Genomic DNA, 17211 nt, shown 5'->3' with positions numbered 1-17211 from the left:
TTGGCCTTACCCCCCCCAACTGTTTGGCCTTACCCCCCCAACTGTTTGGCCTTAACCCCCAACTGTTTGGCCTTACCCCCCCAACTGTTTGGCCTTACCCCCCCCATGTTTGGCCTTACCCCCCCCAACTGTTTGGCTTACTCCCCCCAACTGTTTGGCCTTATCCCCCCCAACTGTTTGGCCTTACTCCCCCCAACTGTTTGGCCTTACTCCCCCAACTGTTTGGCCTTATTCCCCCAACTGTTTGGCCTTACCCCCCAACTGTTTGGCCTTACTCCCCCCAACTGTTTGGCCTTACTCCCCCCCAACTGTTTGGCCTTACTCCCACTGTTTGGCCTTACCCCCCCCAACTGTTTGGCCTTACTCCCCCAAACTGTTTGGCCTTACCCCCCACTGTTTGGCCTAACCCCCCCCAACTGTTTGGCCTTACCCCCCATCCTCCTCTTCCCCCCCCTTCTATATTTCCCCTCTCCCCCATTTGTCTCTCTACTCCCCGAACCCCTTTCCCTTCCCCTCCTTCCTTCTGTCCTCATCCCCTCTCCTTTCCTTTTCTATTCCCCCCCCCCACTGTTTGGCCTTACTCCCCCCCTATCCTCCTCTTGCTCCCCCCTTCTAATATTTCCCCTCTCCCCCATTTGTCTCTCTACTCCCCGAACCCCCTTCCCCCTCTCCTCTGTCTCTCATCCCCTCTCCTTTCCTTTCTATCCCCCCCCCAACTGTTTGGCCTTACTCCCCCCCATCCTCCCTCTTCTCCCCCCCTTCTATATTCCCCTCTCCCCCATTTGTCTCTCTACTCCCCGAACCCCCTTCCCCTTCCCCCTCTCCTGCCTTCTTCTCTCATCCCCCCCTTCCTTTCCTTTTCTATTTCCCCCCCCCAACTGTTGGCCTTACCCCCCCCATCCTCCTCTTTCCCTCCCCCTTCTATATTTCCCCTCTCCCCATTTGTCTCTCTACTCCCGAACCCCCTTTCCCTTCCCCTCTCTCCTTCTGTCTCTCATCCCCTCTCCTTTCCTTTTCTATTCCCCCCCCCAACTGTTTGCCTTACTCCCCCCCATCTTCCTACTCCCCCCCAACTGTTTGGCTTACTCCCCCCAACTGTTTGGCCTTACCCCCCCCCAACTGTTTGGCCTTACCCCCCCAACTGTTTGGCCTAACCCCCCAACTGTTTGGCCTTACCCCCCCCATCCTCCCTCTTCCCCCTTCTATATTCCTCTCCCCCATTTGTCTCTCTACTCCCCGAACCCCTTTCCTCCCTCTCCTTCTGTCTCTCATCCCCTCTCCTTCCTTTTCTATTCCCCCCCCCACAACTGTTTGGCCTTACTCCCCCCCATCCTCCTCTTCTCCCCCTTCTATATTTCCCCTCTCCCCCATTTTCCTTCTACTCCCGACCCCCTTTCCCTTCCCCTCTCTCTTCTGTCTCTCATCCCCTCTCCTTTCCTTTTCTATTCCCCCCAACTGTTTGGCCTTACTCCCCAACTGTTTGGCCTTACTCCCCCCAACTGTTTGGCCTTACTCCCCCCAACTGTTTGGCTTACCCCCCCCTGTTTGGCCTTACTCCCCCAACTGTTTGGCCTTACCCCCCCCAACTGTTTGGCCTAACCCCCCCAACTGTTTGGCTTACCCCCCCATCCTCCCTCTTCCCCCCTTCTATATTTCCCTCTCCCCCCATTTGTCTCTCTATCTTTCCGAACCCCCTTTCCTTCCCTCTCTCCTTCTGTCTCTCATCCCCTCCCTTTCCTTTTCTATTCCCCCCCAACTGTTTTGGCCTTACTCCCCCCCATCCTCCCTCTTTCTCCCCCTTCTATATTTCCCTCTCCCATTTGTCTCTCTACTCCCGAACCCCTTTCCCTTCCCCTCTCTCCTTCTGTCTCTCATCCCCTCTCCTTTCCTTTTCTATTCCCCCCCCCAACTGTTTGGCCTTACTCCCCCCATCCTCCCTCTTCTCCCCCCTTCTATATTTCCCCTCTCCCCCATTTGTCTCTTCTACTCCCGAACCCCCTTTCCCTTCCCTCCTCTCCTTCTGTCTCTCATCCCCTCTCCTTTCCTTTTCTATTCCCCCCCCAACTGTTTGGCCTTACTCCCCCCATCCTCCCTCTTCTCCCCCCTTCTATATTTCCCCTCTCCCCCCATTTGTCTCTCTATCCCCGAACCCCCCTTTCCTTCCCCTCTCTCCTTCTGTCTCTCATCCCCTCTCCTTTCCTTTTCTATTCCCCTCCCCCAACTGTTTGGCCTTACTCCCCCCCCATCCTCCCCTTCTCCCCCCTTCTATATTTCCCCTCTCCCCCCATTTGTCTCTCTACTCCCCGAACCCCTTTCCCTTCCCCTCTCTCCTTCTGTCTCTCATCCCCTCTCCTTTTCCTTTTCTATTCCCCCCCCCCAACTGTTTGGCCTTACTCCCCCCCATCCTCCCTCTTCTCCCCCTTCTATATTTCCCCTCTCCCCCCATTTGTCTCTCTACTCCCCGAACCCCCTTTCCCTTCCCCTCTCTCCTTCTGTCTCTCATCCCTCTCCTTTCCTTTTCTATTCCCCCCCAACTGTTTGGCCTTACTCCCCCCCGCCATCCTCCCTCTTCTCCCCCCTTCTATATTTCCCCTCTCCCCCATTTGTCTCTCTACTCCCTGAACCCCCTTCCCTTCCCCTCTCTCCTTCTGTCTCTCATCCCCTCTCCTTTCCTTTTCTATTCCCCCCCCCCCAACTGTTTGGCCTACTCCCCCCCATCCTCCCTCTTCTCCCCTTCTATATTTCCCCTTCCCCCCCATTTGTCTCTCTACTCCCCGAACCCCCCTTTCCTTCCCCTCTCTCCTTCTGTCTCTCATCCCCTTCTCCTTCCTTTTCTATTCCCCCCCCCAACTGTTTGGCCTTACTCCCCCCAACTGTTGGCCTTACTCCCCCCCACTGTTTGGCCTTACTCCCCCCAACTGTTTGGCCTTACCCCCCTCCCAACTGTTTGGCCTTACTCCCCCCAACTGTTGGCCTTACCCCCCCCCAACTGTTTGGCCTAACCCCCCCCAACTGTTTGGCCCTTACCCCCCCCCATCCTCCCTCTTCCCCCCCCTTCTATATTTCCCCTCTCCCCCCATTTGTCTCTCTACTCCCCGAACCCCCTTTCCCTTCCCCCTCTCTCCTTCTGTCTCTCATCCCCTCTCCTTTCCTTTTCTATTCCCCCCCCCCAACTGTTTGGCCTTACTCCCCCCCATCCTCCCTCTTCTCCCCCCTTCTATATTTTCCCCTCTCCCCCCATTTGTCTCTCTACTCCCCGAACCCCCTTTCCCTTCCCCTCTCTCCTTCTGTCTCTCATCCCCCTCTCCTTTCCTTTTCTATTCCCCCCCCCCAACTGTTTGGCCTTACTCCCCCCCCATCCTCCCTCTTCTCCCCCCCTTCTATATTTCCCCTCTCCCCCCATTTGTCTCCCCCCCGAACCCCCTTTCCCTTCCCCTCTCTCCTTCTGTCTCTCATTGCCCCTCTCCTTCCTTTTCTATTCCCCCCCCAACTGTTTGGCCTTACTCCCCCCCATCTCCCTCTTCTCCCCCCTTCTATATTTCCCCTCTCCCCCCATTTGTCTCTCTATCCCCGAACCCCCTTTCCCTTCCCCTCTCTCCTTCTGTCTCTCATCCCCTCTCCTTTCCTTTTCTATTTCCCCCCCCCAACTGTTTGGCCTTACTCCCCCCCATCCTCCCTCTTCTCCCCCTTCTATATTTCCCCTCTCCCCCCATTTGTCTCTCTACTCCCGAACCCCCTTTCCCTTCCCCTCTCTCCTTCTGTCTCTCATCCCCTCTCCTTTCCTTTCTATTCCCCCCCCAACTGTTTGGCCTTACTCCCCCCCATCCTCCCTCTTCTCCCCCTTCTATATTTCTCAGTCCCACCAGCTTAGGGCCCTATAGTGATAACTGAGTGGGTGACTGAGTGGGTGACTGAGTGGGTGATGTTGGCCATACTCAGGAGCATTCCATGCTGTGAGGGTCCAATAAAGCCTGAGCGCCCCCCCCCCATCAGTACCCAGTGTAATTGCTATTGGGCCGCACATCTGAGCGGGAAATGAATGTGGGTCGGTTTATATCAGGCAGAGTGGGGGCAGTAATGAGTGTCCCCCTTAAAAGTACGGTGCCCTCCTCTGCCCAAATTCCCCCTGTTATTATCCCTGGACACCCTAAGAGGTCACTGTAAAGCTGCAGGCCAGTGGCTCTGATTGGTTCTACTGGGGGGGCCAATCCCTGCCCCCCAGAGGTTCCTGCTCATACTCCCCCCATATTGTCCCTAATATAAGTGGCCACACAGGAGCCAATATTGGCCACTCGCTTGGCCTCTAGGACAGGTATCAGGCACAACAGATATCAGGGGGCCCATGAGCGGCCTGTGGGCTCCTGTCCCAGTGTCTGTGCCCGGCAGGGGGGCCCACGCGCCATTGTGGGCTCCTGTCCCGGTGTCTGTGCCCAGCAGGGGGGCCCACGCGCCATTGTGGGCTCCTGTCCCGGTGTCTGTACCCGGCAGGGGGGCCCACGCACCATTGTGGGCTCCTGTCCCGGTGTCTGTACCCGGCAGGGGGGCCCACGCACCATTGTGGGCTCCTGTCCCGGTGTCTGTACCCGGCAGGGGGGCCCACGCGCCATTGTGGGCTCCTGTCCCGGTGTCTGTGCCCGGCAGGGGGGCCCACGTGCCATTGTGGGCTCCTGTCCCGGTGTCTGTGCCCGGCAGGGGGGCCCACGTGCCATTGTGGGCTCCTGTCCCGGTGTCTGTGCCCGGCAGGGGGGCCCACGTGCCATTGTGGGCTCCTGTCCCGGTGTCTGTGCCCGGCAGGGGGGCCCACGTGCCATTGTGGGCTCCTGTCCTGGTGTCTGTGCCCGGCAGGGGGGCCCACGTGCCATTGTGGGCTCCTGTCCCGGTGTCTGTGCCCGGCAGGGGGGCCCACGTGCCATTGTGGGCCCAGGTGCTGCAGACAATGGGCCGAGACGCAGAACCCTGTGGGGGGGGGGGGGGGCCGGGAGTGGCCCGTCTGCATAACTCCCATTCCGGATTCCCGGCCGCCACTCAAAGTCTCAAATTCTTTTGGTTTTTATGAGAAAAAGAAAATATTTGCTTAGAAACTGCCGCAATGGGCAAATGGGCTTTGTGGGGCAGACAATACCCCGTATCCAATCCCTGCCCTCCGCGCATTCCTTCTCTCTATACATCTGTATCTATACGTGTGGGTGGGAGCTGCCATATTGTTTCCTACAGACAGTGCAGTACACCAGCGAGTAATTACATGGGGGGGGGGAGGCACAACAGCTCCCTGTGGCCCCCACTCACGGCTTCTGCCTGGGAAACTTCACACAGGAAGTGAGTGCGACTCGGTAGATACCGGGGCCACATCCTCCTCTGCCCTCAGAAGCTCAGAGGCTAAAATATAGGGGCTTATTTAGCCCCCCCCCCCAGGGCTTCCTGCCCCCCCCCCCCACTCACTGCCTTCTCTTCTGTATCGTTCCACTCGCCTCGCAGGGTTTGGGTTTAGTCGAACACCAAAAAATGGAAAATATTAAATATTAACTGACTGTCCAGTTATTTATATCCTGTACTTTTATTCATTGTCTTCTATACAGAAGTGCAGCCGTCTGCTTAGCTATAGCTAGAATCTCAGCCATAAAGCAGGGCAGGACTGCTGCTTACAATGGGGGGATCAGATAGGATCTGTGCCACTGTGACAGAATGCTCTGTTATACAGATAGCTAGAATCTCAGCCATAAAGCAGGGCAGGACTGCTGCTTACAATGGGGGGGATCAGATAGGATCTGTGCCACTGTGACAGAATGCTCTGTTATACAGATAGCTAGAATCTCAGCCATAAAGCAGGGCAGGACTGCTGCTTACAATGGGGGGATCAGATAGGATCTGTGCCACTGTGACAGAATGCTCTGTTATACAGATAGCTAGAATCTCAGCCATAAAGCAGGGCAGGACTGCTGCTTACAATGGGGGGATCAGATAGGAATTTTTATTTAGTGAAAACTTAACAATTTATAATAAATACATTCAAATCAAAACAAACCTAAATATTCCGATCATTTCAGACCAGCATCACCACCAGTGAGTTAGGCTTGCCATGCCTCAGCTCTTAAATGAAATTTCCCATCACCACACACCAAACCCTCCCAGAGTCCTTCCTCTGTCCATAATTCCCTCCCAAGAATCAGATACCGGCAAAGTCCTCCCTTTGTCCATGAAAAGATCATTCCCTCCCCACCCTCCACCATCACACACCCGGCCACAAAGTCTAAAGTTCGGCTAGCTGATAAGCTCCTACTGGTGGTGGTACAGTGTTGGTCACTTCCCCATTGAACATGGTTCCCATGACTGATCTTAAGAGGCAAAAGGAAGACAGGATCAGCTGTTACACTCACTATCGTCAGGCAATACAGTAACCAGGCTACAGGGTTATGCACCTCCATTTTGATGCGTTTGAGCAGCTCTGCTTTAGCTCCCTTTCCCTCAGGAAACCCAAGTCGACCACCACAGACTTCACTATAAGGTCAATAATAACATCCTCCTGGCTAAAAGATCTCCTACAGCGGGATTGCCATAGGTGGTACCTCATCACTGATATAATCATGTACACCGTTCCTCTATCCAGGGGGTGTTGGACGGACAAAACGCCATAAGCCGCATCTGCATAGGAAAGTCTCTTGATATATGGCACTTTGAGGGCCTCTGCCAGCTGACACTGTACAATTTTTGCTACGGGACAATCCACCAAAAAATGTTCCTGGGTCTCATCACCAGGACAAGCCCCACGGGCAATTCCTGTCCGCAATATTCAAGTAGCGCAGATTGCCCCGCACAAAAAGCTTTCCCTGAAGGGCGAGCCAGTTTAGATCAAAGTACCTAGAAGGCACCCTCCTGTCATTGAGCCACCGGAGGCTCTGGGAAAGAATGTCCCCCACGCAGTCCTTCAAGGCCAAAGGGACAATGAAATAGGTCGCTAGGATCCTCTGATAGATCTGTTTCCTCGGGACAGAACCCAGTTCCCCAATTCCAAGATCCCACTTCCTCAGGAGCTTCAACCCCAACTGTAAATGCGTTGGGAGACGACAACCACGCACCCGGACTTTTCTTCACGCTACCCGCCAAGCACCCAATCTCCCACCAGAGGCAATACCCAACGCCTGACGCAACATTCCCACAGGGAATCAGTTCTTTGGCCCAGGCACCCAAAGTTAGACTTTAGGAAGATGGAGCCAAAGAAAGCCACTGGACATAACATGCCCAACCCTCCCTCTTTCCTCTGCAGGTAAGTGACACCCCTTTTTACTGGATTCAGCCTGCTCCCCCCAGATTAACTGGAAGAACAGACTGTGGATCCGAGCATAGAGAGCTTCAGGCAGCGGATACACATAGGAAACAAACAAAAAGATAGGGACCAGGTAAGTCTTCACGAGCTTCACCCTTTCACTGTAGGACAGCCTCCACTGCTTCCATCGCTGTACTTTAGCATTCCCGGCATCCAACTTCTCTCCCAGTTTTGCCTACAGTCATCTCCCTTCCCAAACTTGATCCCCAGGATTCTAATCTGAGTTGGGGCAACTGAGAATTCCCGGAGCGGAAAAGCCGGCTCCTCGTCTAATGACCAAAAGCTTGAGACTTATCCATGTTGACCAGAGACCCGGAGGCCTCTGAGTAACTTCTGATGGTCTCGGACAGCACTCCCACATCCTCCGGACAAGAGACTGCCACCGTGACATCATCCGCGTAGGCTACTGACCTGAGGGGCTGGCTACAGGGAACAGAGAGACCCTTTATTCCACCCGCCTGCAAACGCCTTAAAAAAGGATCGATCGCAAAAACATACAGCAAAGGGCTTAAAGGGCACCCCTGTCTCACCCCGGCCCCGACCTCAAAGTTCTCACCTCGCCACCCATTGATAAGTGGAAAGCTTACGGCCCCTTTGTACAAAGCGGATAGCCACCTAATGAATATTCCCGGGATGCCGTACTTTGCCAAAACGGCCCACAGATACTCATGATCCACTCGATCAAAGGCCTTAGCCTGGTCCAGAGACAGGAAGTAGCACCCAATGTTTTTGGACTTTGCATAGTTCCAAGGCTTCCCTTATAGTAAGGATCGCCTCGAATATGCTCCGCCCTTTCACCGTGCAGGACTGGACAGGAGATAATAAAGTGCCTGAAAACAAAATCAGTCTAGTAAAAAGTATCCGTGCGAGAAGCTTCCTATCAGTGTTGAGAAGGGCAATCGGCCTCCAGTTCTCAACCCGCTGCGGATCCTTACCTTTTGACAGCAAGATCAAGGAGGATTCTCTCATAGAGGGGGGCAAGATACCCCCTTCCAGGCAGTCTCTAAAGACCTCTACGAGAACCGGAGCCAGCTGGTCTCTAAATTTCTTATAAAATTCGGCTGTAAGGCCGTCGGGTCCTGGAGCCTTCTTTTTAGCAAGGCAGTCGATGGCAGCTTTGACCTCGTCCTCCGTGATCTCAGCTGTCAAAGGCTCAAAGTCCAAATTGGTCACATCAGGCCCTGGGGTTGCCTCCAGGAAGGATGAAGTCCTCCCCTTATCCAAAGCCTTGGCCCGGAACAGAGAACCGTAAAAGTCTTTCACAACCCCAAGGATGCCCTCCCTGGATGTCTGTAACTCACCCTCGGGGTCGATCAGACCGGGTGATAAGCTTCCGCCCAACATTCTCTCGGCAGTTTTAAAAAGGGGTCCGGAGAGTGAAAACTCCCATAATCCCTTTCCTGCACAAGAGATTTGTAGCGGCTATACTGACATTCTCTGATCTGGGCTTTCAGCCGGGTAATTTTTGACCCCTCCACCCCATCCGAAATAGAGGACTCCAACTTCGTTAAAAGAGTCAGGTACTTCTTATACTTGTTACCCTCCCTGCGTACAGATAGCTTACGGAAGAAAGCCCGGAATGAGCATTTGGCATCTTCCCACCATGATGACACAGAGTTGTAAAAGTCTATTCTCCCAAGCTGGTGCTGAAGGAGAGCCCCAAAAGACTTCCCTACTGACTCGCCCTCCAAGGAATCTGCACTAAGGCGCCAGAGACCCCTACCACTCGCTGGAATAGAGGAGACCCCCACTGTAAAGGAAAGAGTCAGATGGTCAGAGTACTCGGTCGCCACCTCCCTAACATTAGTGAACTCCTCACCTGCCCTGACAAAAGCCATGTCCAGACGGCTGCTCCTATTTGCACACCTGTAAGTATGCGCCGCTCTCCGGCCGCCCCAGGTAGCGACATCGACCAGTCCTGCCTGCTGAATAAGCATATTTAAAAAATAGCTCTCAGATTTCCCTATCCTTCCGGAACGATCCTCTGGCCTGAGGACCTGGTTAAAGTCACCAGCAAAGACGACCGGGAGCGACGTGTGCAGAAAGGGCCTGATCTCACTCAGCAAAGCCCTCCTGCCTGCCATAGACTGTGGCCCATAGACGTTTATAAGGCGAAATCGCCTGCCATTTAATGTAACATCTAGTAGTAAACAACGCCCCACCTGGATCTCAAGGAGACGATGCACTTTAATATCGAGGCCACCTCGAAACAGTATCCCTACTCCGCCACATGGCTCCTCCGCAATGGACCAGAAGGAAGGCCCATGTCGCCAGTCAGCCTTTGCCTTTCTCAGATCCGCCCTAGTAGCGAGTCGGGTCTCCTGAAGGAAAAACACCTCCGCATCTGAGCGGGAGAGATTCTCATAAGCCAAGAACCTCGCCCGCTCAGATTTAATGCTACAGACATTGGATGACAGGATTCTAATTTGAGTTTGCCGCATCATGAACCCTGATTGACAAATTTGCCTTCTTTGCCTGCTGACCTGTAGCCTCTCCAAATCGTTTCGCCTGAGGACCTGATTGGACCTGCACATCATCCTCAAGGCCAACTGTACCACCACCCGGATCTCCAGTTACTGTCCCCCCCACACCTTTCTTCCTTACTGGCTGATCCTCGGTTTCCCTACCTCTCTTTTGTGATGCAAGTTGGATTTCCATCTGCTCCTGTTCTCTTTCTTCCTCCCTGCGCATCCTCTCTAACTCCTCCTCTCTTTCTGCCCTGTCGCCCCAGCTGTCCGGCTCCTCCTCCAGCACCGAAAACTTGTTCTTAGTTGCTGAGTGAGAAAGAACAGACCCCTGAGCTACTCTCCCCTGGGTCTAACAGGTCAGCATTTCTTTTGTTTTTATTTTTGTTTTACTTTTCTGAAACTCCCAACCTTCATTATCTTTCCTCCCTGTATTGTTAGGGTTCCTTTTCACCTCTCTGTCTGGCCTTTTCTCCTTCCTTCTGTCATGTTTGGGACCCTTAGTCATAGATCTTTTAGACACCACCTCCTCTTGCGGCCCCTGAACCTCTGCTCCTTCCTGTCCCGTGTCTCCTTCCTGCGGTGGCACCATTTCCCTCCTCATTTCCCTGTCTATCTCCGGAAATAGTTTCACTACGTTGTGATAGGCCTCGGGACACTTCCTATGCATATGGCCCATTCGATTGCATAGGTTGCACCGTATGCGGTTACAGCTCTCCGCCTCGTGACCTACCGCATTACAAAGGGCGCACCTAAGGACCTCACATGACTTGGCCAGATGGTCACCTGCCCCACATTTGAAACATTTCCGAGGCTGTCCCACATAGAAGCACACACCTCGCTCCCTCCCTAGGAAGAATGAGTTGGGCAGGTGTTGCGGCACATTGCCCGACATGTTTAGTTTTACCTGCGTTTTCCAGACCCCTGCCCAAACTCCATCCTCATCGAAAGCTTTTACTAAGGGTGTTAAGACCGTGCACTGGCGCCTTAACCACATGAGGATGTCTTCCTGTGGGACAGCATCGTTTTTCATTATTACTGTAATGTTCTTCGTCTGGGGCCTTGTCATAGGAATAACTACTAACTTATCCCAGTTCTGGTGACCCGCCCTACTCTGTATATTGTAAATGCGCCAGAAATGATCCAGAGCATCAGGGAGATTAAAGGTAACATCAAATTCGATGCTTGATTGAGCCATGACAGCGGAGAGGTCTCCGGGAGTAAAGCCCATACCATCTAACAGGAGGTTCTTTACAATAAATTTCCTGGGGGGGGCCTCATCCTTGTTACCATCCCATTTGATTTTCACCCAGTTCTTCCTTCTGAAGGGCTCATTATCTGAAAAATCTGGGGTGGCAAAGAGTCTCCTCCTTTCCCAAAACTGTAAGGGATTTACCGCTATAGTCTCACCCCCTGCCTGTATTGTCTCCACCTCTACCTGGGCTCCCTGTCCCTGCTGAGCTCCACTCCTGTCTGGGCGCTGACCAGCCTCTGATCTGCCTCCATTCTGTGTCCCTTGCTCTGCCTCCCTGATTGGCCTTCCAACATTAACCCTTTGTGTGACTGCCACTTGTCCATCACACTCAGCATTCACTTCCCCCACAGACTCACTCTGCACCTCACTCTCTCCATGTTCCTCAGTCACCCCCACAGGTACTTGCACCCCCACAGGTACTTGCACCCCCACAGGTACTTGCCCCACCACAGGTACTTGCCCCACCACAGGTACTTGCCCCACCACAGGTACTTGCACCACCCCCTGAGGAACAGAAGGTACTTCCATGTTGCTGCGAGTAGATGGTTCCCCTTCTGGCTCACAAGGATTCTCCCAGGGACTGGGCTTGGGCGGTGCTGGTGGGCTCGCTGGGCTCTTTCCCTCTGCTGTGGGCAATGCTGGGAAGTCTTGGTCAGACCCAATCGCATAGGTTGCTTCGACGTCTGCGGTGACTTGCGGGACATTCACTTTGAAACTTTTTTGCTCCTGCTTTTTTCTCTCCTGCTCTTCCAGCTCCTTCTCACTGAAAGCCATATTTTGCCAGTTCACTTTCTCCTTTCCCCTCTGTCTCCGGGGAGGCAAAGGTTTGGTGAATTCCGTGTCACTCTCTGAGCTGGTGGCACTGTTTGAGGTTCTTGAGTGCCTGACAGTCTGTACATTGTACCTCCTGCGTGTGGCTTGGTAGGAAGGCTGCATTGCGTCAAATCTCTGTTTGTTCTGATACACTTCCTTCCATGGCCCGACTTCCTGAAATAATGTCTGTATCCTGGATTCCACATCAGACAGTTCTCTACACAATGCATCTTTCTTTTGCTTTGTAGCCACTTTGTGTTTCTCATCAGACACGGCAAATAAGTTAACAAGACATTTAATAGACAGTTGCAACTTCTTTTTCTCATTCTGAAGAGCTGCTAATTCATTTAGAGCTTCCGCAACTCTTTCTGCTGTTATGGGCTGATTTTTATTTTTTTTCCTGCTTGTGCTCTTTACTTCCCCTTCAAACCGGCTCTCCCCCTCTGTATCCATAGCAGACGATTCCCCTTCACTTGCTGCCATGTGAATGTGCTGCTTCACAGTATGAGGCTTTTGCACCTGAGCTGCCTGCTCACCTAGACGACTTGCACCTGTGTTGTTAACCCCTTCAGCACCTGCCTGCTTTAGCTGCTTGTGGAGTGCTGCTGACTGCTTGCTTTCATGGCTATTCCCTGCTGTATTTACCTCTGCGGTGCCAGTGCCCCTGCCAGCACTGATGGGACTCTCAGCTTCAGCTTTGCCAGCGGGCACCATGTTGGACACTAGCGGTTCCTCTGCAGAAGAAGGTAAGTTCTTACCAGCAGTTTGTTCACCCTTGTGGCCCAAAACCTGACAGGCTCCCTCCTCAGACTCTGCAGATATTGGGTTTGGCACCAAGTCTGGAACGGAAGGACTGCCGGGCATCTTTGTTGCTCGCGTTCTGGTACCATCTGACGGTGCTCTGTGCAGTTCAGCCGCATCTTCGGCTGCACTCACTCCAGCCTCCACAGCCTTAGCTGTACCTGCAGGCATTGCTGGCTGCCCTGCTGTTTCTGGGGTTTAGTACTCACAGGTTTCTTTGGTGTTTGCTTTGCCTTCTCATTTTGCTTTCCTTTTGGTTTGGGGGTTGTTGAAGGGGTGGAGGGGGGACCTTCAGAGGAAGAAAATCCTTCACAAGCTGCTCCACGCCGAAGCCCAACTTCCTGATCTCTTGCAACCTGTACATTCTTTTGCTTTAGTTTTCTGGCCTCTTGCACAGTTTTCTCTACCTCCATATCACTGTCGCTGCTGTTCCTCCTCCTAGTAGATCTAGGGGTTCCCAGCGAAGATGACCTTAGTTTTGGCCTTGAAATTTCAGCACATGGGCTAGGCCCCAAAGCCTGGGCCTCAGATTTGCGAGGAGCTCTACCAGCCCTAGCAGGGCCTGGGCTTGCTCCAGACATGGACGAGCTCTATCAGACACACCCTCTTCCTATGGGGATCAGATAGGATCTGTGCCACTGTGACAGAATGCTCTGTTATACAGATAGCTAGAATCTCAGCCATAAAGCAGGGCAGGACTGCTGCTTACAATGGGGGGATCAGATAGGATCTGTGCCACTGTGACAGAATGCTCTGTTATACAGATAGCTAGAATCTCAGCCATAAAGCAGGGCAGGACTGCTGCTTACAATGGGGGGATCAGATAGGATCTGTGCCACTGTGACAGAATGCTCTGTTATACAGATAGCTAGAATCTCAGCCATAAAGCAGGGCAGGACTGCTGCTTACAATGGGGGGATCAGATAGGATCTGTGCCACTGTGACAGAATGCTCTGTTATACAGATAGCTAGAATCTCAGCCATAAAGCAGGGCAGGACTGCTGCTTACAATGGGGGGGGATCAGATAGGATCTGTGCCACTGTGACAGAATGCTCTGTTATACAGATAGCTAGAATCTCAGCCATAAAGCAGGGCAGGACTGCTGCTTACAATGGGGGATCAGATAGGATCTGTGCCACTGTGACAGAATGCTCTGTTATACAGATAGCTAGAATCTCAGCCATAAAGCAGGGCAGGACTGCTGCTTACAATGGGGGGGGGGGGGGGGGATCAGATAGGATCTGTGCCACTGTGACAGAATGCTCTGTTATACAGATAGCTAGAATCCCAGCCATAAAGCAGGGCAGGACTGCTGCTTTATGGCTGTGTCGAGAGTCAGAACTAGCCATGAGTGGGGGAGGTCAGAATTGATCAGTAGATCCCTATTCATACAGAAAGTGAAGAACGGGACCCCCCCCATCCGGCCACATTATCTGTTGCACTTCCCACTGCCAGATATCGGTTCCGCCGCTGCCCTGCAGAACTCGGAACACTGACCTGTTTCTGTCACATGACTCACTGAAACTTGTATATTATGATAAATAAAGTGCCCCCTGTTGTAGAATATAAGGATTTTAGAAGTCACCTTGGATTTCCATGACAAGGGCCTCGTGCTTTTATATGGCTGTGGAGCCCCTCTGTGCCTTATAATATCCTTATATGTTACAATAGGGGGTACTTTATTCAGTATATATTATAAGGAACTCCTCGGGGGCTTATAATATCCCTATATGTTACAATAGGGGGCACTTTATTCAGTATATATTATAAGGAACCCCTCTGTGCCTTATAATATCCTTATATGTTACAATAGGGGGCACTTTATTCACTATATATTATAAGGAACTCCTCGGGGGCTTATAATATCCCTATATGTTACAATAGGGGGCACTTTATTCACTATATATTATAAGGAACTCCTCGGGGGCTTATAATATCCTTATATGTTACAATAGGGGGCACTTTATTCACTATATATTATAAGGAACTCCTCGGGGGCTTATAATATCCCTATATGTTACAATAGGGGGCACTTTATTCACTATATATTATAAGGAACCCCTCGGGGACTTATAATATCCCTATATGTTACAATAGGGGGTACTTTATTCACTATATATTATAAGGAACTCCTCGGGGGCTTATAATATCCCTATATGTTACAATAGGGGGCACTTTATTCACTATATATTATAAGGAACCCCTCGGGGACTTATAATATCCCTATATGTTACAATAGGGGGCACTTTATTCACTATATATTATAAGGAACCCCTCGGGGACTTATAATATCCCTATATGTTACAATAGGGGGTACTTTATTCACTATATATTATAAGGAACCCCTCTGTGCCTTATAATATCCCTATATGTTACAACAGGGGGTACTTTATTCACTGTATATATATATATCAGTATGGGGGTGCCCCTGACTCCTGTCCCTGTGTGTTGGCAGTGCCCGGGGAGCGTTGGCATCGGGGGACGGTGAGTAGAGAAGGCCAAGCCATGCCCACGTGGAAGCGCTGTTGGGGGCTGCTCCTGGCGCTCCTGGCGTTGCTGCCCTGTTTGCCCTCCGACCTGGTTCCCAGGATCACATTCAGGCACGGTGAGTGGTGGGATGGGGGGGCGGGGTTAGGGGGGGTGGGATTCAGGGCAGGGGGTGGGGTCACAGCATGGTACCTTCCTTGCCCATAACATTCCACTTCCCAAGAACAATGTGGCCCCAACCTGCCCGTTCTTGCCCCCCCCCCCCCACAGCTACTGACGCTCTGTGTTTAACCCCTCGCTTGCCACTTTGCCCCCAGACATCTGTCTCCGGATAGTCAGTAACTGGCGTCTGCTACATTGCTATTTGGGAGCATTTGCCCTTTAAAGTGGTTGTTCACCTTTTAAATTAAATTTCAATATGATGTAGACATTGATATTCTGAGACAATTTGCAATTGGTCTTCATGTCGGCCTGGTTACTAGGGTCTTGTTTACCTTAGCAACCAGCCATTGGGTTAAATGAAAAGCTGGAATATGAATAGGAGAAAGTCTGAATAGTAAGATAAGTAACGATATTAATATATATGTAAGCGCACAGAGCAATAGGGTTTGGCTGTCGGGGTCAGTGACCCCCATTTGAAAACTATTACCAATAAATAATGAAGACCAATTGCAAAGTTGCTAGGAATAGGAGATAACTTAGTAAACATTAAGGTAAAGGTGAACCGGCCCTTTAAGCTGTTTGTGTCCTGAGCTGCCACTTCCTAAATCATTGGGCGCCTGATATGTGGGCGGGGCCTAAACCACCTGGTGTAATAACCGCCATTATCCACCATTATAGGCTTCCCTGGCGCAGCCGCGTCTAACTCAGGGGCCAATATAGGGGGGTGCTGGGCCAATATAGGGGGGTGCTGGGCCAATATAGGGAGGTGCTGGGCCAATATAGGGGGGTGCTGGGCCAATATAGGGGGTGCTGGGCCAATATAGGGGGGTGCTGGGCCAATATAGGGGGTGCTGGGCCAATATAGGGAGGTGCTGGGCCAATATAGGGGGGTGCTGGGCCAATATAGGGGGTGCTGGGCCAATATAGGGGGGTGCTGGGCCCAATATAGGGGGGTGCTGGGCCAATATAGGGGGGTGCTGGGCCAATATAGGGGGGTGCTGGGCCAATATAGGGGGGTTCTGGGCCAATATAGGGGGGTTCTGGGACAATATAGGGGGGTTCTGGGCCAATATAGGGGGTGCTGGGGCCAATATAGGGGGGTGCTGGGCCAATATAGGGGGGTGCTTGGCCAATATAGGGGGTGCTGGGCCAATATAGGGGGATGCTGGGCCAATATAGGGGGGTTTCTGGGCCCAATATAGGGGGGTTCTGGGCCAATATAGGGGGGTGCTGGGCCAATATAGGGGGGGTGCCTCCCAGCTGAGGGCCACGCAGGTTCCGGGGGGGGACGAGCTCTGACTCCCAGTTTGCTGTTCCATTACAGGGGACCCCGGCCGGTCGCTCCTCAGGTTCCGCCTGGAGAATGTGCACAATTACGACCAGTTGGTGCTGAGCCCCGATGAGACCACCCTGTATGTGGGGGCCCGCGATAATATCCTCTCCCTCGGCATCCGCACCCGGCCCATCCGGCTGCTGCACCAGGTCTGAATGGGACTAGATAGGGGCACTGGGGGTAGCACTGGGGGTAGGCTGGGGGCACTGGGGGTAGGCTGGGGGCACTGGGGGTAGCGCTGGGGGTAGCAACTGGGGGTAGGCTGGGGGCACTGGGGGTAGCGCTGGGGTAGCACTGGGGCACTGGGGGTAGGCTGAGGGGAACTGGGGGTAGGCTGGGGCACTGGGAGTAGGCTGGGGGCACTGGGGGTAGGCTGGGGGGCACTGGGAGTAGCTGGGGGCACTGGGGGTAGGCTGGGGGGGCACTTGGGGGTAGGGCTGGGGGGCACTGGGGGTAGGCTGGGGGGGACTGGGAGTAGGCTGGGGGCACTGGGGGTAGGCTGGGGGGCACTGGGAGTAGGCTGGGGGCACTGGGGGTAGGCTGGGGGGCACTGGGAGTAGGCTGGGGGCACTG

General features: G+C 53.0%; 1 protein-coding gene across 5 annotated transcripts in view; it reads left to right on the top strand.

The window, feature by feature from the left end:
- Window positions 1–17211, top strand: part of sema4a (sema domain, immunoglobulin domain (Ig), transmembrane domain (TM) and short cytoplasmic domain, (semaphorin) 4A) — a 57581-nt gene that overhangs the window by 25079 nt on the left and 15291 nt on the right. For 4 of the 5 annotated variants that reach the window (XM_031906890.1, XM_031906888.1, XM_031906889.1 and 1 more), the window contains 2 exon segments: window positions 15112–15261; window positions 16630–16787. In XM_031906890.1, the coding sequence (XP_031762750.1) occupies window positions 15162–15261; window positions 16630–16787 (258 nt within the window). In that variant the 5' untranslated portion in view covers window positions 15112–15161. 5 annotated transcript variants of the gene reach the window in all.

Source organism: Xenopus tropicalis, chromosome 8 (assembly GCF_000004195.4).
Source record: "Xenopus tropicalis strain Nigerian chromosome 8, UCB_Xtro_10.0, whole genome shotgun sequence".
Taxonomy (NCBI): Eukaryota; Metazoa; Chordata; class Amphibia; order Anura; family Pipidae; genus Xenopus; species Xenopus tropicalis.
Note: the sequence above shows the minus strand (reverse complement) of the source record. Positions and strands in the feature narration are given on the sequence as shown.